This window comes from Homarus americanus, unplaced genomic scaffold (genome assembly GCF_018991925.1).
Source record: "Homarus americanus isolate GMGI-L3 unplaced genomic scaffold, GMGI_Hamer_2.0 scaffold57980, whole genome shotgun sequence".
Taxonomy (NCBI): domain Eukaryota; kingdom Metazoa; phylum Arthropoda; class Malacostraca; order Decapoda; family Nephropidae; genus Homarus; species Homarus americanus.
In genome coordinates, this window is record NW_024716703.1 from 17,063,546 (window position 1) to 17,089,839 (window position 26,294).

A 26,294-nucleotide genomic window follows, 5' to 3' on the forward strand; every position below is an offset into this window, starting at 1 on the left:
CGATAATTATTTATATGCATTACTTGCTCTACTAAACACAAAGACAGCCAGACAGCCTGGCGACAGACTGCGGATGTTACCAAGCACTTTTATGAAAAATAATACAAATAAAATATTCTAAATTAATTATTTATAGGAAATAGGTACAGTATACCCTCGAATATCCGGACCTGGGAAATCCGGATTTTGGAAGATCCGGACAAAAAATTGGGTGGTTCTGGGCTAAGAAGCCTCCTAGAAGTTTCCCTAAGAAACATTCCCAAACCAGAGCAAAGAACATTTTAGGCCTGTGGGCAATGCTTGACCACAGTCAGTCAGTTGCTCTAATACAATGATACAATGTTCCTTATTATGTTATCATAGGTAAATGCATGGTTTATATGTGTAATTTCCTTTACCTGTATTGTGAATATGTGTTCAGACACACACACACGAAACACAAAAAATAAATAATAATTGAAAATACTCTTACAAATAATCAGAAACAAATTTACTAAAAATGTGACTGTATAATCAAATTCATGCTCTATTAATAAAGTAATAGAGCACAGATTTGAGGATAGACTGTCTTGTTTTTAATAAATTTGTTTCTGATTATAGGTGCTCCTAATACTGAACGAGTTACTTTCCTGAGGCTTGTTTGTAAGTCCAACTTTACTCTTGTAGATACCAAACATATTGTAAAAAATTAAAAGATTATGGAAATTTAGTACAGCTATACCCTTTAATACAGCCTTAAAACCTGGCTCACTCTTCTCCTCTTAGGTAATGTTTGTTCTATCTGGAATTTTCTTCACAATAATCCAGTCTCATCCACATTAAACAACTGTTCTGGCAGGTAACCCCCCTCAGTGATGATGTTTGTATCTCTGAAAGTTGTAAGTTGAACGTTCTTAAGTAGAGGAGCACCTGTATTTGTGAGAGGATTTTCCCATTATTATTTGTATGTGCTTTGTGTGTGTGTGTGTGTGTGTGTGTGTGTGTGTGTGTGTGTAGACACACACACACAAAACAGGGGGCTCCCCTGTACTGTATTTTTGTTTTTTTATATCATTTATAAATCACCGGACAATCGGCTTTTCTGGACAGGTGGTCCCCTCTTTTAGTCCGGATCTTCGAGGGTTCACTGTATTATGATCAGTATATATATGCATTACTGGCCATCCCGGAGACAAAAGCAAGCAAAAAATGGCCGCTAAGTGCGTAGTAACCACGAACGCTCTCCGTCAAAATAACACTGTCCTCTTATCTCCCTCGCCACTGCTGCCCCAGGGAAGTTTCTAGGAGGTAAATATATAGTTTTTCTTACTTCTTTTTTATTGTTTTATCATTTAAAAAGGTTAAGAATTATTTTTGGGAAAGTTGATTTTTCTCGATTTACCCCCTAGTGGGGGATACGGTTAACGCCACCCTAGCCCGGGGCGTAGGGGTTAAAACTCTCTGGATCATACACGCATAAGTGGCATTTTGATTTAATGAAGATAAAACTGTTGCGTCACAATCAGACAATGCCATCGTGAAATTATTTTAAATTTCTCTAAAAGTTTCTGGTCGAATTACTTCAAATTTGAATGCCACTTTTGGCATACTACTCCTGTGGAGAACCAAGTCTTAAGGCTAAGTGGCAACCGCCTATGTGCAGTAACCACGTAGTACCAGACAGCAAATGCCAGTAATGCTTCTGCCTCAGTAAGCATGTGTGTAGTCCCAGATGTAATTTAAAAATGACCACTGTGGCGTTTGTGCCACTATCTCAAGATATTTATATCTTAGAGCCACGATATTTATTCAGATGAAGTGATGTCGATTTTAATATTTTTAAAGAAATAGTGAAATATTTTTTAATACAGTAAAGCCTCCGATAACAACGGTTCGACCAAAAACTTTTCATATTTAAAACCCTAGTTAATTTAGGACCCAATTCAATTTATATCCTTATTTCATTCGTATTTATGACCAAAATATAATAAAAATAAAATAAAAATAAATTTTCATATAAATAATAACTAAATCCCAATATGAATTGTAAAAAAAAGAATTACTGTAAAAAAACTGAAGAGCTACTTAAGAAAGAAGCCGGCATAATGAGTGGTAAACAACAGTAGGAGCATGAGGGCCTTTTCCCTTCACGCATCTGGAGCAGGAACTGGAGAAAACCTTTCTCAGGTTTCTTACAGCATTTTTGCATCCCTATTCAACATAAGCAAGAGTGCAAGTGATGGTAGTTGGTTCAAAAGCTAAAAGAAAGTGTATAAGCTTAGCCGAGAAACTAGATGTGTTAAAACGAAATGAAAAAGGTGAGAGGTCTGTGGATATTATATGGATCAAGCAATGAACATAGTTTCTGAAGTGGATCCATTAACAGAACAAAGCATTAAAATTTAAATGAACGCAAATGACCTCTACATAAAGATGTATAATGAGAAAAGAAAGCAGCTGTGCAAGGTTCTTTCAACAGCTTTATTATTCGAAGGCTCAAACCATCAACTTCAGCTACACCATCAAATTCAGCATCATAAGCAGCTTCAACATCAACTTCAGGTTCAGTAACAGTTTCAGCAACAGCTTTATGGAAAGCTACAGCTTCATCCAGAGTTGAACCTACAGCTTCAGCCAGAGTCGAACCTGATGACTTCATTATCTGAGTAAAAACTCATACAATATTCATTGGCTGTCCTTATTTTTTAGACTTTACCACCATTGGTGAGTAGAAATTTTGTTTTACATTCGTAAATATTATTTAAAACATATATGAACAGTAAATAAGTGTTGCTTTCATATTCATATGTAGAGAAATGACGATATGTTTTCACATATACACACTTACTGTTCATACGTTGTCGTTCCCAATCTTTTCGCCTTATTTCTTTACCATTAGTGGTTAGCTACTTCTAGTGTTCCATTTATTAACATTAAATAACATTACTTAAAACATACATACAGGTATTCATTTTTTTAAAATTAAGTTCACTACAGCTTCAGTTTCTTCAGTTTCTTATGTAGAACCATCATCATTCACGAAAACAATGCCGTCTCGCTCTCTTGTGTGTTTTAATATTCTACGTACAGTATTATTATTGAATTGCATTGCTCATTTCGCATATATAATGATTAATTCAATCAAGTACATATTCAGTGATAAACAGTATAATGAATCTTTTGTACCTGTACATATTCTTAAAAAGATAAATGATGTGGTATCCTTAAGACTTACACTCGCAACAAAAAGTATCGGTGCATACTGTAGTATGAACAATTTGAGACCAGTGACGATAGGTAATGGGAAAGGCGAGTTGTTCCAGCTGTATGTTGGCAGTCCTGTAATCCTGCTGAGCAGCTACTATGGCCTGGTCAAGTGAAACAAACCGTTATAAATAAGGTCGGGAAGTGATAAATAGACAGTATGAAAAATGAGGAACTCCCACAGAACAAAATTATTTGTGATACTTGTGAATATTGCCACAATTTATGCTACCAAATAAACCACTCAACCTGGTCGTCCTGAGGGGTGGTGCAGCGCGGACGGCCGCTCCGAGACCTGTCGTCTGTAGCACCAGTTTCGAGGTATCGCCGAATCCATCGTGCAGCGATGTTCCTGTGGACACCACCAACCCGCTAATACCTGTGACGCCAAACCCTTCGTTATGAAGGGCAATAATAGCTCCTCGTGTTCCCTCTGAGGTTTCCATGTCGTCTGGCATGTGTAGATCTCTACTACTTCATATTGCCTCTGTTTTATACCCAAGTTCACCGAGACAGAACCCTCGCTCATCATTCAGTCGACACAAAGCAACAATCAGAAAAGAGGAAACAAACAGAACTGATTGTCAGCCATATGGCAACACGTAGTGGGGGGGGAAGGGGTTATGAGGATACACTTACCAACCTTCCCGACATATCACAGTGTATACATATCGTTTCGGAAGTCGTCGATCTCACCCTGCACCGATACTTTTTAGTGCGAGCGTACATGTTGGCGTTCCCAATCCGTCTCACTTTTTTATTTTTTTTATTTACCATTAGTGGTTAGCTACTTTTATTGTTCCATTTATCAACATTACTTAAAACATATATGTTCATTTTTTTTACATTAATTTTACTACAGCTACAACCAGGGTCTTATTTTCTTAATTTTCTTGTGTAGAACTATTGTCCCGGCTGTAAACACAAACGAAAACAGTGGCGTCCCATCTCTTGTGTGACCATATTGGCGAGTACAGTGAAACCTCGCTAAGGGGGACTAATTGGGGGGAAGGGGTGTCCGGAATAAGAGGTTGTTTACCTTAGAGCAAATTTTTCCCAAAATACCCCCATTTTAAACAAAAAAACAAGTACAACACCAATGTATCCAAGTTTTATGTAAGAAATACATGTTTTTTAATCAAAATTAATTTTAAAAAGTAATGTACATAAAGTACTGTACACTTACTTTTAGTTCACTGATAAGGTCTTAGGCTTAACCTTCTCATCACCCTTATGGATACCAAACACTTTCCTAGGGGCCATTGTTATTGTTTACTTTTTCAATAATAATGCAAAAAATATGAATGCTACTTCAGCCTACGGTGAATGTATTAAATGTATAAAAACGATAAATAATGACATAAAAACACCAAAAATACAGTACCGTATTTTATGGCAGGGAGTATTTAGGAAAAAAAAAATGTGTGTATTTTCCTCCTGTAACCATAGTTTTCTTAAAATAAAATATACAATAACAGCAAATGTGAGGAAAAAAAAAAAAAAATTATAATATTGTACCCTGTACAGTAGTACCCCGATTTACGCGGTCAATTGAACCCATGGGGTACCGCGGAAAGTGAAAACCGCGTAAAGTGAACAACAGAACATATGGGATTAATTCCAATAGAGACTGGCCCGACCCCCAAACTCCACTTTTTCAGACACAATACCTACGTTGTAGAAAAATTACATCTTAATTTTATGATGGTATGCACACACAATTAATAATTAAGAGAAATATCAATAATATTAGTTTTTTAACACTTACATTAGTAGAAAAGATGGCTGGGCACACGGGGATGGGGGGTTGGTTCCGAGGCAGAGGGCAGATTATTGGCCCTCACCTGTATCAATTGTATCACTATCCACCACATAGGCTTGCAGGGCCTCTTTGCAAAACCCCTCAAAGTCCATATCCTCACTATCACTATCACTGACTTAGGCCGGCTGTGGTGGGTGGCGGGTGAAGAACTCGGTAATGTTTTGATGACTGGGCGACCTTGTGCGCATCCTGCCCGCGCCGCTTCCCGCGTATATGAGTAGACGGCACCGCGGAAAGTGAAAGTTCGGTTCTGGCGAAGCAACGCGTAAATGAGAAATCGCTGAAAGTGAAACCGCGTAAAGCGGGGTAATACTGTATTGCTAAATCAGTAAATAAAAGCAAAATGAAAGTTCAACACAGTCGCCATTTGCATGCACTCCCTGTTTCACAATAGTAATGAAGATCAACTGGCAATGCTCTATACTGTGCGACCGTCTTCCCCTCCCTCACTCAGCCAGCTAACTCATTTGCAAAGAAATGTATATTCCCTTCATGTGTTTGCCCTGAGGACAATTATTTCTTTGACTTTTTTCACAACATGTATGTAGGAAGGTGTGTGCATGTGACTGAGTAAAAATACATGAAGAAAGTTATGTATATCTGCCCGAAAATACGAGTTGAGAAACAACTATAACACCGCAGCTTGGCCTATTAGCTTGGTGGTTAAGTGATGAGTTTAACCTGGCTACAATGCCATGATTAATGACTATTATACCAGTAAACACTAATAATAACAGTAAACCCAGTGAAATATGACAAGGAGGGAGGAGAGATACAACTGCATACGACACTTTAACTAGCGGTCACTCACTCATTCCTAGGCTCCTGTTGCCAGGCGTGCAATTGAAATACGTATGGGAGAAATATATATCTTGTAGTCTAATTTGAAAACAGTGATAAACAAATTATATAAACCATGCATTTACTTATGATAACATCATTAAAAACATTGTATCATTATTTGAGTGATTGAAATAATATTCCCAAAAACAACACTTCATAACTCTCAGGCACCTGTGTCCCACGCGCTGACGCCTTGGTCCCTTGAAATTTTGCGGACATGCCATTGGGGGACAAATTTGGTCTGGCTTAAGCAATATCCGCCTTAGTGGGGTCCGCCTCAACAAAGTTTTACTGTATAAATGAAAAGTGAGAGTTTACTATTGATCCCTCTTTGAGCTGTACCCACATCATTCCACCAGTCAGTATAAAATGCACATGGCAAGAAAGATTAACTCATGAGGAAGACGATGGTGAAATCATAAAAAAAGAAAATCTAATATGTAATACTGTATTCCCGTTAGCCGGAACAGTTGGTGCAGAGCATTTCCGGGGATGAGAGATTTCCGGCTAACCAGATGACTTTCTCAAATCCGGAAAAATTTCTTATCCCCAAAATCTTTTCTGGTTACTGGGAAAAGTTCCGAGTGTCTTTGCTAGACATCTTGCACACACAGACACTAGCCCACTTCCCCAGAACATTTCTGGGTGCTGGGAATGTTTTCCTTGAGTCTAAACTACCGGAATCTGTAAATGCAGTTCTAATTAAGTTAGAAACTTCATTTCTTTACTAAAATAATTCAGAATAGTTTATCTAAAAGTTTGGTGAAATACATATATTTAAAAATTAAAAATCTTTAAGATAGGGGCATGAATGAAGCTGTGTGTTACAGCAAAGACTGTTATTTTCCACTCCCATAGAGCTGTGGGGGATTAATGGGTCTTGTGTAACTGACCTGACCTGATGCAATGTCAGGTGGAGGTAGGGTGGGGGATTAGTGGTCTCATATTATTGACCTGATGGAAGGTCAGGTCACCTTTTCTTGGGTGGGAGATTAGTGGGGGTCATGACCTGATGATGTCTTGAATAAACACGAAACCTGATATATTTTTAGGGAGATTGTGATAAGTATATGTATAAATGAGCAAAGTTGTTTTCCTTCAACATTATGTTACATAACATTTTAAAATATGGAGTAAAAAATCTGAAAGGTGTGGGTAATTAGAGAGATGGAGTGGAAAAGAGTGTTGCTAAGCGCTCCTCAACAGCTGCTATTTAACTCGCTACCATACAGTCACACACACACAGATATGTCATACAATAAGACCTTCACTCCTCATGCTTGCTGTCTTAATTCCCTTCTTGGGGGTGTGTGAGTGTGTTGGGATGTGTGTGTGTGTGGGTGATGATGGTGTGGGTGATGTGGGTGAGGGTGGTGTTGGAGGGTGTGTGTGAGGGGTGTGTGTGTGTGATTGATGGAGGTTGTGTGTGTGTGTGTGTTTGGGTGGTTGTTGGAATATGTGTGTGTGTGTGTGTGTGTGTTGGCAGAGGGAAACCTTTGGGGGGGGGGGGGCAGGGTCAGTTTTCGTCTTCCTCCTTCCTCCTTCCTCACTCAAGCATGGCTAATTGTGATAGGGAGATGAATAAATTCTCTACAAGACGATTCCAATATGATACTTTAAACGAAATATTTTGATATAACAATGGGAATTCCATTATTTTATAAAAAACGTAAGAAATGTTGATACCGGAGTCAATAAAATCAGTTCTAATTTTGTTAGACACACCATTTTTTTATAAAAATAATTCTAAATACTGTATCTAAAACTTTGGTTAAATTAATATATTTAAAAAAACAAAAGATCTATATGATATGGGCATGAATAGAGCTGTGTGTTACAGCAAAGACAGTAATTCTTTATGGAAACACAACTGTACAAGTAGAATATTGTTCATACTATAAATAATAATGTATATTACTGTACTACTATACCTGCACTGTATATGAGGTGCTCAGCATTACACGGGGGTAAAGCACCACCTCGGGCAAAATGCATTTTTTGGTGGATGTCACTATTTTCACCCTTCCTCTACTTGTTGGCGTTGGATGTAAACCCCCTAGGTAGACTAGAAATATGGTTAAAATGTTCTTGAAATATGGGGTGTTATTTTGCCTCAGGCCGGGAGCTACGTATCTGGTTGTGGTGCTCAGTAAGTAAAGGTGGTCACATCCCGTTCAGAGTGTGAGGAGCGATATTTAAAGAGGGCAGAGAAAGACTTTGAACAGTACGTGATTGATTATGACGAGACCATTAAAGTTATACGCGCTCCTCAGGATATACTTAACTTCAACTTACTACAAGCGTCAGGCATAATAAAATGAAGGAACTAAGCAAAGTAAGATTGTAATACTATTATCATAATACTGTACTGTTTTTACCCAAGATTATGCAAACTTTCTCCGCCATTTTGTATTCGTATGTTAATTATGTTGGGGAGGGGGGGGGTGTAGTGGTGTTTCCTTATTATTACACACTATTATACAAAACAATATTATAAATCTTTGGCTAATAACAGGGACGGAAAGATAAATACTGATAGGCAAATTAATTTTTTATTATTATTTCATTTTGGGGGGGGGGTCGGGGGGTTTATTGGGGTTGGGTGTAAGACGAGTGTTGTTTTTGGTGATCATTAACTTGTTTTACAGTATTAGCCCACAATAATAAGAAAATTTTGCAGAAAAACGCGATTAGTGTTGGTTTGAAGATCAAACAACTGTACAAGACGGGTAGTTATTCTTATTAAACTCGCGATTAAATAATAACTATTCACAGTACTAACTTCGTTTTTAGGAACGTAACCCTGACGTTAAGCGAGGACCCCCTGTAGTTGGTGACAAACAATCAGTAAGAGGAGACCCTTTGGGTGGGGGGGGGGGAAGTGGCACGATCACATTTACCCTCCAATGGAAACTTCCCCCTCTCCCTCCCTTCATCACAGCATTTGTTATAAACATCTATTTGTGTTAGATGAATTTGATACCATAATGATCCTGAATAAATTTTCTGAGAAGTTTCCAATATGATATCCTTAAATGACAAGCCAAATAATAAGGTAAAAATAAGTATTTTACTGTATATGAAGGGTACTGGTATTAATAAGCTTAAATTATTACAGTTTCTATCCCCAAGTTTCTATGTACAGAACTAAACAAATATTTTATTGGAAATACTTTAGCATTCAATACCATAATATCCTGACCACTGGGGCTAATTATACAGACTTTTCCCTGTGAAAAAGCCATAATTTTGAGCAACATTACTGAACTCACTTTGTACTCAAATGTACTAAGCTAAAGGACTAAAAATTTTATCTCTTGTGCAAACTATGAGATGTTTTTACTTAAATTAATCATTCTTGCAAGGATTACAGCAATGCAATTTATATTTTGCTTAGTCTGGTCAGTGGCATTTTGTAAAAGACAACTTTAAGCCTAAAACAACCTTCATCCTATTAATCGTTATCACCCACAGCCATCTGCCTCACCTACTGGCTGGGGGAAGGAGGGTCAGTAGGGGAGATCAATGTGTACGTAGTTGTCAGGGATTATAACAGATGGAGTTTTACCCTTTTGCTGCGGGAGGTTGCCCTAAGCTGAATAAAATCGCCTGGCAGTAGCCTGAATAAAATGGCAAGTGCATGAAACTCAGCAAAAGGGTTAAATTTTTCACTTTTAAAATGTCACTGCCTTGACTTAGCAGAATATAGCTTGCATTGCTGGAAATCTTGCAAGATAGTGATTAATTTGAGTACTATAAGCATCTCATAGTTTACACAAGATAAAATTTTTAGTAATTAACTTAGTACATTTCAGTACAGGTTGTGATTATTAATTTATGTGGTTGCTCAGCAGTTGTGGTTGCAGTTGCGAAGCTTCGTGACATCACTAGTGATGTCTAAGCACAAAAGTAGCCAAATCGAGCCATCATGTATCAGTTAATTTTAAAATAGAAATTTTAAAGTAAAATGTTATAAGACAATTTATATTGCTGTTTATGTGTGTGCTGTGTTAGTGTCTTGGCATGTCACCTCACCACCTGACTCCGTCACCTCACACTTTGCCTTGTTGGCTCAGCTCGGAATTACAGTACAGTGAACCCTCACTTTACGCGGTCAATTGAACCCACAGAGGCCCGCGTAAAGCGAGAAACGCGTAAAGTGAACAACATAACATATGGGATTAAATGAAATAGAGACCGGCTGACCCCCAAACTCCACTTTTTCCGACACAATACCTATGTTCTAGTAAAAATAACATCTTAATTTTATGATGGTACATGCACACAATTAATACTTAAGAGAAATAGAGAAATACAGTCGCCAAGTTAATGTCCATTCAAATAATGGACTCAACTCCCTCCCCCTCTTCTCACACTCGCTGGCTCTTCCCTCTCTGAGAAATGTTTGGGGGAAAACCACTAGATTTTAAGGTATAGTAATAAATAATACCTCAAACTAAAGTTAGGATAATATAATTGACATTGCTGGATTCCTTGTAAGACCAGGAATATTTTGAATATATATGTCATATATTTTGCACAAAAGATAACATATTTACTCAGAGTAAACAAAATACTTAAAGTAGATCTAAAATTTGTATGTCTAATGCAAAATCTATGATGTTTATATTCAAAATGATCATCAAATTGTAAGAATTCCAGCAATGTAAATTATATTTTGGCCCATTAATTTGTATGAATTTTATGAGCTAAAACAAATATCTTCAATAAATAAACAAAATATACTTACCGAAATACTATCTGTCAATCAAAATACCCCACCTCCTTCCCTCTTCCCACCTGCTCCCTGGGTCCCTCCCTCCCTCCCTCCCTACCCCTCATCCCCACCTTCCCTCCCTACCAGAGAAATGATTGGGTTATAACAGTATATTTACATTTTTAGTAATATATAATACCTCAGACTAAAGTTAGGATAATTTAATTGACATTGCTGGATTCCTTGCAAGACCAGGAATATTTTGAATATACACGTCATATATTTTGCACAAAAGATAACATATTTGCTCTGAGTAAACAAAATACTTGCATTAGATCTAAAATTTGTATGTCTAATGCAAAATCTATGATGCTTATATTCAAAATGATCATCAAATTGTAAGAATTCCAGCAATGTAAATTATATTCTGGCCGGATAATTTGTATGAATTTTATGAGCTAAATAAAAAAATTATACTTCACCCGCGTATATGAGTAGATGCACCGCGTAAAGTGGGAATTCCAGTTCTGGCAGGGTACTGCGTAAATGTAGAAACGCGTTAAGTGAAACCGCGTAAAGCGAGGGTTCACTGTACATTGATTTATTACTGTATAATTTTACTTTTTTAGTTCAGTATTGTATGTACATTTAAAGAAATGTTTATATTTGCCTAGTACTGTAATTATAAATAAACCAAGAGCAGAAAAATCCAACATTACCCAAGCGGTTGGTCTTCCCACCCTTCATCAACCATGTGAGGATGCTGCTTAATATGATGCAATCTTTCATAACACTGGGAACCTTTGTCCCCAGGCCCTGAGCAGAAAGGTTTGGAGTGATTTTCTCGCAATTTTCTCAGATTTTCTCGCAATTGCGCATTGTTTCATAATCGACATTTGCTCCCAGACCCAGAATAAAAATTTGGACTTTTTTTTTCTCAGAAAATGCTCCTAATTTTCAACCTCGGAATTTGCTCCCAAACCCTAAATTTAGGGAATTTTCTGGAAAAATTACGAGCAAATTTCAATTCCGGCTATTGGAGAGTTCCGGAATTGAGGGATTCTGGCTAACAAAGATATTACTGTATTTAGACATGATATACTGTAGTGATGGGGATTCCATTCTTTTAAATAAAAAAATAAGAAATGATACCGGAGCTGTATTTATTTAAGCAAACATCACTGTACACATACAATATTGTTAATACTGGAAACAATATGTATTGTACTACCTATGGTACTATTCTGTATACAGGTACTCCTCGACTTACGACCTACTCTACTTACGACCACCCGGACAAACGACCACCGCAGTTGTATAAAATATTTTTAAAATTACGTATTTTTGAGTCCCAACGTTAGTGATCGCGCTGTGTACTGACAAAATTTGCGTTTGTATTTCCCTTTAAAATGGCTGGCAAGCATGAAAGTGAGAGTTCTCGTGGTGCTGAGAAGAAAAAGAGACACCCATTTTAGATTTTTTATGTATTATTTTCGCATTTTCGACTTACGACCAATTCTACTTACGACCTGGTCGTCGGTCCCTAACCCCGTCGTAAGTCGAGGACTGACTGTATACTGTACTGTACTCACCATCAGAAGCTGTTGTCTTGAGGCAGACACTGCTCATATCTAAATACTTGCAATGGAGGTTGGGTTGGGGATTAGTGGGTCATGTTACTTGATGCAATGTCAGGCCATCCATTGTTGGGTGGGGGATTAGTGGATCTCATGACCTGAAGATGTCTTGAATAGAGATGAAAGCTTAGCAAGGGCGGATCCAGGGGGGTCCTGGGGGTCCGCCCTCCCGGTTTTCATCAGAAAAGTCCAATACTTTTTCTTTTATATAGTACTGTATTGTACTTGGGCATTTTTTGTATAGTAAAAAGTAATTACTATTGACCTCAGAATATCTCCTAATATCAAGTGCACATGGCCTCAAAATGCCCATGATATTGATCAGATTTAGAAAAAATTTCTGGGGGGCTTACAACGCCTCCCAAAACCCCCAACTGGCTGGGCTTGCTTTGCTTGCCATGTTTCCCCACCCACAAATTCTTGGATCCCCCTGTTTTGATATTCCAGGATCTGCCCCTGCTAAGGTAGTTTTTAGGTTCAAGGCTGCTAGCAAAAAAAGTATATAAAATTTTATTCACAACATCTGCTCTAATTGTGTTAGAGAAGTGGTTTTTGTACCATTGCATATATGGAGACACATTTCTGATGACTTAATTTTTTACCTATGAGATATACATATACTGTAACTGTATTGTATAAGAAAGGTGCAGGTAGAGGGGGTCCCTGAGTTATGAACTGGTTCCATAAGTCTAAACACATGCTATATGCATACTGTACTTACAAAACAATGTTTAAAATCCCACTATATCATAGCCTAAGTCTTTTTATACTGTATATCTAAAATCACTTAATTTAAGAGAAAAGAAGAAATAGAATGACAACATATAGTTAATGAAAGTAAAAAATAAGTCATCAAGTAAATATAATACTGTAAATTTAAAGTTTAACCTTGTTCATATCGGCGGGCATTCGTAAGCCGGATGTTCGTAAGTCGGGGACCCCCTGTATTAAAACTCTTGTAGTTTTCATATGCAAAATTGCTTCTGGTCTAAATTATCGCTTTAGGATTTTCATACTTAATTTGCGTATGAAGTAAAAAATTTAAATAAAATAATTTTATGTTTGTGTATGAATGCTAGACATGCAAAGAATCACATTTGATAACACCAGTGCAGTTTGGCAACTGTGTTGACTATACTTCAAGATCACACCAGTCTCTCTTTTGTGTTTAAATGACCCAGGATATATAATGTTGACTTACATATCCAACGCATTTTCTTGCGGCTGGTGTTGATTTCTTGTACTTCACAGTGATTTAATTGATTTGTAGCAGTACAGTATTGTGAGAGTTTTGAACCATGCCTTGTGTTGCTGGCTAGGGTGGAGGGGTGGGAAAAAGTAAAAAGTGCAATGAGATTGTACCAACACCACGTGGTAATAGTATAGTGCCTCCTGATGCCTTTCCCTGGCAAAATATTAATTTTTGCAAGTTTTCTTCTATTAGTATTTTTTCCTAAATATGTACTTTTATGGTGGAATACAATTCATATTGCAATCACATGAAATAACAATGGTGTAAAGTGATGTACTGTATAAACATTTTCATTAAGCGTAAACATAAAATTTGTGTTCTACTCGCACTTATGTATAGAAATAATTATTTTATTGTGATTATTTATGTAAAAATATTTGTAGATTATTTATTTCCAATGCTAATGCAAAAATCCCACCTTTTTATCACAAATAGCAAGCTCGCTATGATTATTACATACAATTATCTATCGTGTGGCGCAGTCAAGTGCAGTGAGGTGAGTAACAGGCCAGACCCCAAGCATCTCAAGGGAGAGCACGTCCCCAAACCCATGAGTGTAAATAAGCACAGATTATTACTGTAACGTATCTTTACTAATTATTGAATAACAAAGAAACAATATTGTATCATGAATGACAAATTGAGTGAGGCTGGAGTCGGTGACAAGCAATGCATCCAGTCACTTTTACCTCCATCAGTCACTTACCAATTTCCCTCCTTACCATAATGATCCTAAATAAAACCTCTACATGACATTTCCAATAAGATATCCTTAAACAAAATATTTGGACATGATACAATGATAGGGATTCCATTCTTTTATAAAGAAATGTAAGAAATGCTGATACGGCAGTCAATAAAATCAGTTCTAATTAAGTTAACCACACCATTATATCCTGAATACTTTATCTAAAAATTTGGTTAAATAAATACATTTAAAAAAACAAAAGGTCTGTATAATATATGGGTGTGAATGAAGCTGTGTCTTACAGTAAAGACAGTAGTATTTTCCACTCTTAACAGGAAGATTTCCCCGAGTCAAAATGACGCATCTTGCAGCAGCTGTATTTATTTACACAAATGCCACTGTGCATGTACAATATTGTTAATATTGAAAACAAAATAATGTATACAACTGCTATGCTGTATTTACTGTACTCACCAGCTGATGCTGTAGACTTGAACCTTGAGTAGGCAGACACTGTTCACTCAGCTGAATGTACAGTGGTCCCTCGGTTAACGAATGGTTCAATTAACGAAATTTCGGTTAACGAATTAGCTCCCATAAGGACTTTCAGTTCGATTAACGAACAAAACTTCGATTAACGAAATCCTTACGACAAACACGCTTTGTTGTGCGCATCAGTTGATCAGCTAGTCCGCCAATACAGTAATTGGTTCAATGTTTACATTCGTTTCCAGTGAAGTAAGTATCAAGAAAGTTGGTCTCTTGAATATTTCTGCATTTTTTATATTAAAATTATTGGTCATTCTGAAATTTAGTTAACATATTGATAATATAGACAGTACAGGGAATAGATTTTGTGCGCCCATCAGCTGATTGAATCACCCAACAACGCTTCTCAGTTTAACTTTGTTTAAAGTGGAGTGAACATCGATTTTGTTGGTCTCTTCAATATTTTTGCATTTTTACATTAAAATTATTGGTCATTCTGAAATTTAGTTAACATATTGATAATATACACTGCAGAAATTATTATGAAACATGAAGAAGGCATTAGAACCAATGCACTCTGTAAAGAATATGACATGTCATCATCGACTGCCTCTACAATCAGCCGTTTGATATGTAAACAAAGCTGCCGGGAATACAACATAAACACTTCAAAGTAAGTTAAAGTACTGTATTCTATTGTTTTTTATTTATTATTATACAGTATACTGTACAGTACAGTACTGTATTTAGTTTATATTTAATGTTTTGTTAATTCTATTACTGGTATATAGTACTTTGTATGTACCTTTTCTGTGAGTTGGAACCAATTACCGAGGGACCACTGTAATACGTAACGTAATCATGCCTTAACATTGCGATGGAGGTTGAGTGGGAGATTAGTGTTTCATGTTACTGATCTGACCTGATGCAATATCAGGGGGGGATTAATGGGGCTTATGACCTGAAGAGGTCTTGAATAAAGACGAAAGCTAAGGTGCTCCAGTGTTTCCCACGTACTGAATGTACAGTACAGTACAGTATATGTAATTGTAATCACTTTTTTATGTTCTTAACACTGCCTAGTACTGCACAACACAAATTGTACACAAATTCAGCAGCTAGCGAGAGAACGACCTTCTACAATGGCAGCAGAGTATGAACTAAGCACTCGAAACAGCTGGGCCACCCACATTGCCTGGTACGCGGGGATGCATTGGAGCATGATGCAATCTCTCTGAATGCCCTGAAAATTTATTCCCAGGCCCAGAATGGAGTGATTTGGAGAGACTTTATGTACATTTTCTTAGAATTTTCCCGAAAATGCACCTGATTTTCAACCTCAGAGAATAGTTCACAAAACTGGAATTGAGAAAATATTTTCCAAAAAAATTCTGAGCAAATTTCAATTCCGGCTATTGGAGAGTCCGGGCTAAGAGGTATTCCGGCTAAAGGAGATATTACTCTGTAAATATTTTATCACCTGGTGCTACTTTAGAATGACCTGTTGATAAGCCAGCCAAAGTTTACAATTTCCCAGTAAACTCATAAACCTTGTGCTACTGGAAGTAATCACAAGAACACTCACCTCATGCAACAAGTGTCACTTAAATTCGTTCGTAGCCACTAATGTTTAGGTCATCTGGATCTCCAATCTGCAATCTTAGTGAGTACTTTGCATGACTCCCTTAATGCTGGTGAGGGGGGGGTGGGGGGGGTACTTGTACAGTACTCTAATTATGGAAACATTTTAGAAGATTTTATACAATGCTATTTGTTTTATTTACCAACAGACTCAACCAGTAGTCGGATAAGTGACCAGAGCATGAGCTCAGGATATAAATCACAAAGACAGGACACCAGCTCCACCAATGTCTCCAATACTCTCTCCACTACTCCTTCTCCAACCACTAGTCAGCACCAGCAGTCCTCTAACAGTCAGGTAGGTTTGATTTTTAATAAAAAGCAACAAGATTGCCTGGTAAAGGATTTCTCTTTCTTTCTTACTATAGCTACAAGCTACATTTTGACTACAGACATCCACTGGTCTATTACATAAGCTTCAATGGCAGTGCACTTAAAAACAATGTACAGTCAGCCAAAGATCCAGCAACCCCACCCTGGGTCTCATATTGGCAATTTTACCTGGCAATACTTGGTAAAGTAAGGATGTATGTAAAGGTGATTGTGTTTGATGCTATTTTCGGCTGTATCACTGTCAGGATAAAAATTAAACAATCCAAAGGTAGAATTTTTATTATAATAATAATAATAATAATAATAATGTTACGACTTTGGCCTCTGAGGTTGTAACAATGCAATTCAAATTCAACTCCACTTTGTATTATTCTTAAAGTTGAGTTAACTCTATCATTATAGTTATCTTTGTATCGAAGGTCCAAGCAATAGATCCCATCACAGTGATCACCTCATTACTATGGGGTATATTGAAAATCATGAAGTACATTTAATTACATATATTAACAAACAAAAAATAAATATATCAGTTATGTACTAAAATAAAACAAAGACAAACTAAATCTGATCAAACAAGTGACTCAACCGAGTGTCAAAATAATATTCATAAAAGTAATGACTAAACACTTATTGAAATTAACAAACTACTGTGGACAACGTGGTTATCCAACACAAGTAACTCATAAACAAGTAAGTTATTTTACCGTGGAATTCTAAAATATGACTACCCACACTCTTTCATATAAATCACTATATAATACTTGGTGTTCTTAAAAGTTGAGCAAGGTTTACACATTATACCACTAGAAATATACAATAGGAGAGGAGATACTTATCTTTTGACTGCCAGCCCAATACTAAAGCCACCTGGCTCTGAGAGGTAAAACTAAGTGAGCAGAGGTGGGCAGAAATGACGTCACAAACAAAAGACGTTCAAGTTGCGAATCCGCAAATAACTATCAAACGCTCACTCATTCACTAGTATTCAAGGCTAATACAATAAACAATACTTTGTTTTACCTAACACATCGAAACTAATGTTACTACATTGTAAATATAACATATAATATTTAAATTTTAACTGCTTCAGTGTCCACACAACGAATCATTCGAAGTTCATATGCCGACCAGTTATCTATTCATTGGTTCTTATTCCGACACTTGTAACAATAATAATAATAATAATAATAATAATAATAATAATAATAATAATAATAATAATAATAATAATTGTGACCAAGTCCCAGGTTGCTGATCTGACTTTCTGCCACAGTTACACACAATTGCAGGGTCTCAATTGTTTCTCTTACTTTGAGAACACAACATACATATATTGTTTCTCACTATTGATCTTTTTTTTATGGTCCTGTATTATTATTATTATTATTATTATTATTATTATTATTAGTAGTAGTAGTAGTAGTAGTAGTAGTAGTAGTAGTAGTAGTAGTAGTAGTAGTATTGTTATTATTATTATATATTTTTATTTAAATTTTTATTGAATATTTTTTCATTTTTTTCTTTGTTTTTATTCATTATTATTACTGTATTATTATTATTTATTATTATTTTTTTTTTTATTTACCCCCAGGCCCTGATGTGGGTAATTGACCTGTTCTCTGTTGGGCTAATCCCATAAAAAAAAAATAAAAAAAATAACTGCTATTTAAGATCTTGGGAAGTTTCCAAATGTTCGTATACAGTGGTCCCTTGATTAACGAACGGTTCAATTAACGAAATTTCGGTTAACGAATTAGCTCCCATAAGGATTTTTAGTTCCATTAACGAACAAAACTTCGATTAACGACAGCCTTACGAGAAACATACTTTGTTGTGCGCATCAGTTGATCGGCTAGTCCGCCAATACAGTAATTGGTTCTATGTTTACATTTGTTTCCAGTGAAGTAAATATCAAGAAAGTTGTGCTTTTGAATATTTTTGCATTTTTTATATTAAAATTATTGGTCATTCTGAAATTTAGTTTACATATTGATAATATATATACAGTATAGGGAACAGTTTTTGTGTGCCCTTCAGCTGATCGAATCACCCACCAACGCTTCTCAGTTTAACTTTGTTTACAGTGGAGTGAACATCGAGTTTGTTGGTCTCTTGAATATTTTTGCATTTTTACATTAAAATTATTGGACATTCTGAAATTTAGTTTACATATTGATAAGATACAGTGCAGAAATTATTATGAAACATGAAGAAGCATTAGAACCAATGCACTCTGTAAAGAATATGACATGTCATCATCGACTGCCTCAACAATCAGGGGTTTGATATGTAAGCAAAGCTGCCGGAATACGACATACAGTGACCCCTCGTTTAACGAACGCCTCGGTTAACGAAATTTCGGTTAACAAACTGCCTTCCGTAAGGATCTTCAATTCAGTTAACTAACAAAAATTTGGTTAACGAATTTCTTACGAACCGACCTCAACATGTTTTCGCTTGCACTGACCGGGCAACCAGCTTTAGTATCAGTCCGCCAATACATTAATCGGTTCTAGGGCTTAAATTCCTTACTATTTTAGTAAATATCAAGAAGTTTATACTATTCAATAATTTTAAAAGTTTAATATTAACTTTTTTAGTCATTTTAACAATTATTGAACATAATTGAAGGTAAAGAAACTAGTTTCTGGCGTGCCATCCAGCCTGTTAACACACCAGACAGGCGTTAGTCTCTCTCTGTTTTCAGTGGAGGTAACATCTTGCTTGAGACTCTCTTCAACTCAACGCTTTTTTTCTGTGTTTCCAAGCAAATTATTGGTCATTTTGAAATATATTTTACATAGTGACAATATATAATGCAGTGCAGTGTTGATTTAAAGAAAATAATCTTGAAATACACCAAGACAACTAAAATTTTATGGATGAAATGGTGCCATGGGGTGACTTCTCTTCCACCCCAATGCCTTTTCTTCTTCCTTCTCCTCCACCCCCATTCTAATTCCCATCATCATCATCATCATCCAGGAGCCTTCTACATACACACCTCAAAGTAAGTGAACTTTTCTACCATTTTTGTTGAATTTAGGAAATTTTCGGTGAGCTGGAACCAATTACCCAAAAACCCATTGAAACAATGGTTTCGGTTAACGAACTTTTCGGTTAACGAACGACCTTCTGGAACGGATTGAGTTCGTTAACCGAGGGGTCACTGTACACACCTCAAAGTAAGTTAAAATACAGTAGTATTCTATTGATTTTTATTTATTATTGTACAGTACAGTACAGTCTGGATTTACTCAGTTTTTGTTTGCGCGTTTGGTCATTTACTCGCTGCCTTGCCGGAATGAAAATGTTTTAATTACGCGGTAAATTTGGTCATTTTCGCGGCGAGCGGCTGGAGGTCCAGACGCGCCGCGCCATATTTTATTCACGCGGTGCATTCTTGACCATACGCGGGAAGCGGAGCGGATATGGGTGGGCAGTATGTCGTTGTTGCGTTATCGCTGACGTCATATGACGTATGGGACTGTGATTGGGTCACTTATCTTTACCTCCCTCTGCCACTAGCTGTGATTGGTCTAATGTTATATGACGTGGCCTGGCACGGGAGAGAAGCTACTGACCTAGCCGCGTCAGTCTCATTGTTCTCAGTCACCGCGTATACTGTTCTCTCTTGTGCCCGCTAATCTGTTCAACAATGGCTTCCGCTGGACCCCCACCACCCCAGAAAAACCTTGCATTACCTGGACCCTGCCGCCCCAAGCCCAAGAAGATACAATGTGCCCTAAGTTACGAAGTTAAGTACAAAATCGTGCAAGAGTTGGAGAAAGGAACGAGACAAGTTGATTTGGCGCGCCAGCATGGCGTGAACAAATCTACGATCCGGACGATCAAGAAGGATGCCGCCAAGATTAGAGAACACATGAGCATCACAAAGTCTGCAGGTGCTTCAATGGTGAAGTATTGTCAGAATAAGGTGCTGTTCAAGACTGAGAACTTACTGGTGAGCTACTTAATTCGTCAGGCAAGACGTAACATGGCTGTGGACACGCGGGCAGTGCAGGACTACGCTCGTGAACTGTACTCATCAGTGGCGTGCAAGATGGGAATTGCAGAGCCCAAACCCTTCACTGCTTCCTCTGGGTGGCTGCCAGGGCTTAGGAAACGGAACAAGATTACCAACATTAACATTGTTGGTGAAGAAGCCAGTGCTAACCGTGCTGCCGCCATGGATTTTCCTCCATTTTTACGAGAAGTTATGGAGGAAGGACAGTACACCGACGACCAGATGTTCAACATGGATGAATCCGGTCTGTTTTGGAAAAAATTACCTTCCAAGACCTTCGTTGTCAAGTCTGCCAGCAAGTGTCGTGGCCGGAAGTTGCAAAAGGAGAGCATCACCGTCCTGTTTACCACCAATGCCTCCGGTACCTGCAAGCTCAAGTTGTCGGTGATTCACACAGCCCGCAAGCCACACTCCTACAAGAACATGGATGTGACCAAGCTAAATGTCCACTGGCTAACCTCACATAAGGCGTGGATGTTCACTGGTCTGTCCCTCTCCTGGTTTGACGACTGTTTCGTTCCTGACGTGAAGAAATTTTGCTCGCAAAATAATGTGCCATTCAACATTTTGTTGCTGCTTGACAATGCACCAGGACACTCGCCCCTATTGTTGGATCGTCACCCCAGTGTAAAAGTGGTCTTCCTTCCTCCCAACACTACTTTGTTAATCCAGCCCATGGACCAGGAGTTGATATGCAACGTTAAGGCTGCATTCTCCGCAAAGAAGTTTAAGCTCCTGAACGACTACACCAACACCAAGGATGAGTTGCGTAACCTTCTGAGTGGTACAGATAGCGAGAGTGACGACGACGAGGATCCAGAACAAGAGTTGGCGGAGCATGAAGTGCGAGTTAAACAGTTTTGGAAAATGTTTAACCTAAAGAAAGCTGTTGATTTCTTGGTGGAGGCATGGGGGCAGGGATCCTGAGGTGACTGCCGACGAGATGTTGGAAGACGATGACGTCAGTGAGGAGGCAGGTGGTGCAGCAGCAAGAGAACAGAAGTTAACTCATGGTGATGTAAAGGATGCCATCGAGTTTGCCGAGAAACTAAAGCTCACCCTTTCAAAAGACCATGTCAATCACAAGTATGAAGTCTTCAATAACCTTCTAGACCAAAGTATGGAGCAGTACATCCAGATGTATCACGACCACATCAACACTAGCCGTCAGCGTAGCATCACCGACTTCTTCGCCCGCAACCCACCACAGCCAGCCCAAGTTGGTGATAGTGACAGTGATGGTGACTTTGAGGGGTTTGTCAGGGAGGCCTGACATCTGTGGTGGATAGTGATACAAGTGATTCACCTGAGGGCCACTAATCTGCCCTCTGCCTCGGAACCAGCCCCCATCCTCGTATGCCGAGCCATCTCTTCTACTAGCGTAAGTGTTAAACCTTGATTTTTCTTTTACCTGGTACAGTATATTATTCTCTTATCGATATTTCTCTTCTATATTATGTGTGTGTGCATACCATCATAAAATTAAGATACTGTTTTACTACAACGTACGTATTATGTTGGAAAAAGTGGAGTTTGGGGGTCGGCCCAGTCTCTATTTCAATTAATCCCATATGTTCTGTTATTTCATTTACGTGTTTCTCGTTTTACGCGGACCTCCACGGGTTCAATTGACCGCGTAAATGCAGACTATACTGTATACTGTATAGTACAGTACTGTATTTAGTTTATATTTAATGCTTTATTAATTCTATTACCGGTATACAGTACTTTGTATGTATACTTTTTCTGTGAGTTGGAACCAATTGTGCAATATCCCATTGAAATAATAGATTCAGTTAACAACATTTTCGGTTAACAACCGACTCTGTGGAACCAATTGTGTTCGTTAATTGAGGGACCACTGTAATTGCTTAAATAATGAAGAAAATATATAATAAATTGGCAACTGAACTACAATGAGGGCTGCCACAAGATTCTCAGATCGAGTTTTTTCATTATTTAAGCAAACACTTGTATGCAAACATTTGGAAATGTTCTCATAATCTAAAATAATGATGAATAGTTTATTATTTAAAAATTCTACTTTTGGTTTGTTTAATATTTATCCTGACATTGATACAGCCAAAAATAGATCCACCAATCACAATCACCTTTACATATAGCCTTACTTTATCAAGTATTGCCAGGTAAAAATGCTGGTATGAGACCCAGGGTGGAGTTGCTGGATCTTTGGCTGACTGTACAGTAATTTTACATTTTCAGCTTTTTCAGGGAGGATTTTATAATATGAATCAAACTAAAAGGGATTGTCTAGTATGGAAGGCAAATTGATGTTAGCCAAGTATAGGAAGTTTGTTTTAAACCCAACTAGAGTGGAGATATGAGTTCCCTCTTTATACACAAGTTCTTGCATACTGCAGTAAAATGAGTATGTTGTCAGGTGTACCTGCACATGTTGGAACAACCCTTTGGTGGAATAATATGCTACCAAGAGACTGGAGTAATACATAGCAGCTGAGTAAGAATCAGGAGATCAGCACTTGTCCAACCATCTTTATATTACAACAGGAAATGTCTTGTATTCATGAAAAATAAAAATAAACAACGTGATATGGTCAATTGCGCATGCTTATGCATAATGTGTGCAAATTGTGAAATAATTTTTCCCTAAATTACAGTATAGAAATAATGAAAGTTTCATATTACAGGTTGGTATGTGGGGTGGTGAAGGGGATAGCCAGGCAGTGATGTGGGCAGTTACAGACATGGAAGCAGTCCCTCCAGGGGCCATGTTAATAAATCCACAGGTAAGACGGTTCATCGTTATGGAATTTTAGAGCTTATTCACAATTAGTAGTAGATATACAGATTTAAGTTTAAAGTACAGATGCTATAACTTCCATTTACCATAAAGATAATAATTCTCCCCCTCAAAAAAAAAAAAAAAAAAAAAAAATATATATATATATACAGTCAACCCTCACTTTACGCGGTCACACATTCCGCGTTTCCACGTTTACGTGGTGCCCTGCCGGAACCCAGGATGCTCACATTCCGTGGTGCGTGTACCCCTTTACTCGGAGAGCTGCTGGCGAGCTGCGCCATTTTTGGATCAAAACCCCCTGCCATCCGCCATGTTGTGTAAGCGGCGCGAACATGGTGCACACAAGGTCGCCCAGTCATCAAAACATTACCAGTTCTTCACCCGCCACCCACCACAGCCGGCCCAAGTCAGTGATAGTGATAATTATGGTGAGGATATGGACTTATATGGACTTTGGGGGGTTTGACAAAGAGGCCCTGCAAGCCTCTGTGGTGGATAGTGATACAATTGATACAAGTGATACAGGTGAGGGCCAATAATCTGCCCTCTGCCTCGGAACCAACCGCCCATCCCCGTGTGCCCAGCCATCTTTTCTACTAATGTAAGTGTTAAAAAACCTAATATTATTGATATTTCTCTTAATTATTAATTGTGTGTGCATACCATCATAAAGTTAAGATAATATTTTTACTACAACATAGTTGTGTGTCGTCAAAAAGTGGAGTTTGGGGGTCGGCCCGGTCTCTATTTCAATTAACCCCATATGTTATGTTATTCACTTTACGCGCGGTACCCTGTGGGTTACATTAACCGCGTAAAGTGAGGGTTGACATATATATATATATAGGCTATATATATATATATATATATATATATATATATATATATATATATATATATATATATATATATATATATATATATATATATATATATATATATATATATATATATATATATACAGTACAGTATATATCATAATAATAATCTGGATGATGTACATGTAGTGTATTAAGTCTTGATTATTAAGGAACATCGTTGTTAAGGATTGAATATTTGTTTTACAGTGTTGAGTATGGTGAAACCTTTCTATTTGACACATTTTATAAACACAGTTACAGATGTGACTCAGCAAATAGAATCACACTCAAGTGTACTTGGGAGTTGCCCTCTTTAAATAGAAAACTACATTTGTGTGATCTTATTTTAATTTTTCTTTGTTTTAGAGTGGGCAGCCATACATGAACTCAGATGGATCTGTGTATCGTTTTGACCCAAATAATCCGCCTCAACTTAGTCCTAGTGTGAATGGCAGCAGCTCTGGTGGGGGCAACTCTCGTGATAAAGATTCGTCCTCTGAAAAGAATACAACTACTAGTCAACCTTCAGGTATGAAATGGTTTTCATGCATTATGCATTAACCCTTAAGCCCCGGGTTAGGGTGCTGCTAGCAGTAACCCTCCCCCTGCGGGGATAAATCGAGAACAAAAATTAAATAAATAAATAATAAAAAAAAATAATAAAAAATATATATATACTGTATATATATAAAGGGGCTGGAAAATAGGCGGACGTTCTGGAACGTCACCTGGGGCGTGCTAGTCGGACGTTCTGGAATGTCACCCGGGGCCTAAGGGTTAACAGTTGTTTATGTAAATATTTGTGACTACCTCACTAAGTTGACAGACAGATTCACTCATTTTTTTATTTAAGGAAGAGTATATGGTGCATGTCTAGAACAAAGTCTTACAAATGCAAATTGCTAATTTATTGAGAGTTTTATGAGCTCATAAGTTGCAGTAAATATGAAATCATATATAGATATATAAGTGTTTTTGAAATAGATGTAACTATTCATTATTATTTTTGTTATAGGTGGTTCAAATGGGAGTATAACTACATGTATAACTCAAATTCCGGCTGTATCCCCGTCCTCTCCACATGATATAACTCCACCAGCCTCAAATAGTGTCCGGAGTCCACCCAGTAAACAACATAGTCTTCAGCAATCCTCACCTGAACCTGCACAAAGTATGTTTTCCAATATTTTATTAAATTTTACCTCTACTGTATATCTATTATAGATGTCTCAATAAAAGGGTCTCAGAGTATGCGAGGGTTATGTTCCTGGCATATATTCAGGTCCCCTTTGTACAACTACTCAGAGTTATAAAAAGTACTAGATTTTGTTACTTAAGTAAAAGTATTGTTACATTGGCAAGATGTTACTAAAGTAGAAGTAAAAATGTATCTCATTCATAAAGTACTCGAGTACTGAAAGTAAGATGTAAAAACAAAATTATTAATTGCCTCAAATATTAACCCCTACCCCCAGGGCTAGGGTGCCGCTGCCCTTAGCCGTAAATTGACAAAAATCAACTTTTCCAAAAATATTTTTTAACCTTTTTAAATAATAAAACAATCAAAAAGAAGTAACAAAACTATTGACCCCCTAGAAACTTCCCTGGGGCAGCAGTGGCGAGTGAGATAAGGGGACAGTGTTGTTTTGACGGCGAGCATTCGTGGTTACTACACACTTAGCGGCCATTTTCTGCTTGCCTTTGTGTCCGGGATGGCCAGTAATGCATATACAGTCAACCCTCATTTTACGCGGTCCCACATTCCGCGTTTCCATGTTTACACGGTGCCCTGCCAGAACCCAGGATGCTCACATTCCGCGGTGGGTGTACCCCTTTACACGGGTGAAGTATAATTTTTTTATTTAGCTCATAAAATTCATACAAATTATCCGGCCAGAATATAATTTACATTGCTGGAATTCTAACAATTTGATGATCATTTTGAATATAAACATCA

At 37.5% G+C, this 26,294-nt stretch overlaps 1 protein-coding gene across 8 annotated transcripts in view; it reads left to right on the forward strand.

Moving 5' to 3' along the window:
• Nucleotides 1-26,294, forward strand: part of LOC121858317 (cAMP-regulated phosphoprotein 21-like) — a 286,877-nt gene that overhangs the window by 180,699 nt on the left and 79,884 nt on the right. For all 8 annotated transcript variants that reach the window (XM_042354669.1, XM_042354670.1, XM_042354667.1 and 5 more), the window contains 4 exons: nucleotides 16,482-16,630; nucleotides 23,362-23,460; nucleotides 24,704-24,866; nucleotides 25,353-25,508. In XM_042354669.1, coding sequence (XP_042210603.1) covers nucleotides 16,482-16,630; nucleotides 23,362-23,460; nucleotides 24,704-24,866; nucleotides 25,353-25,508 — 567 coding nt within the window. The remainder of the gene's footprint in view (nucleotides 1-16,481; nucleotides 16,631-23,361; nucleotides 23,461-24,703; nucleotides 24,867-25,352; nucleotides 25,509-26,294) is intronic.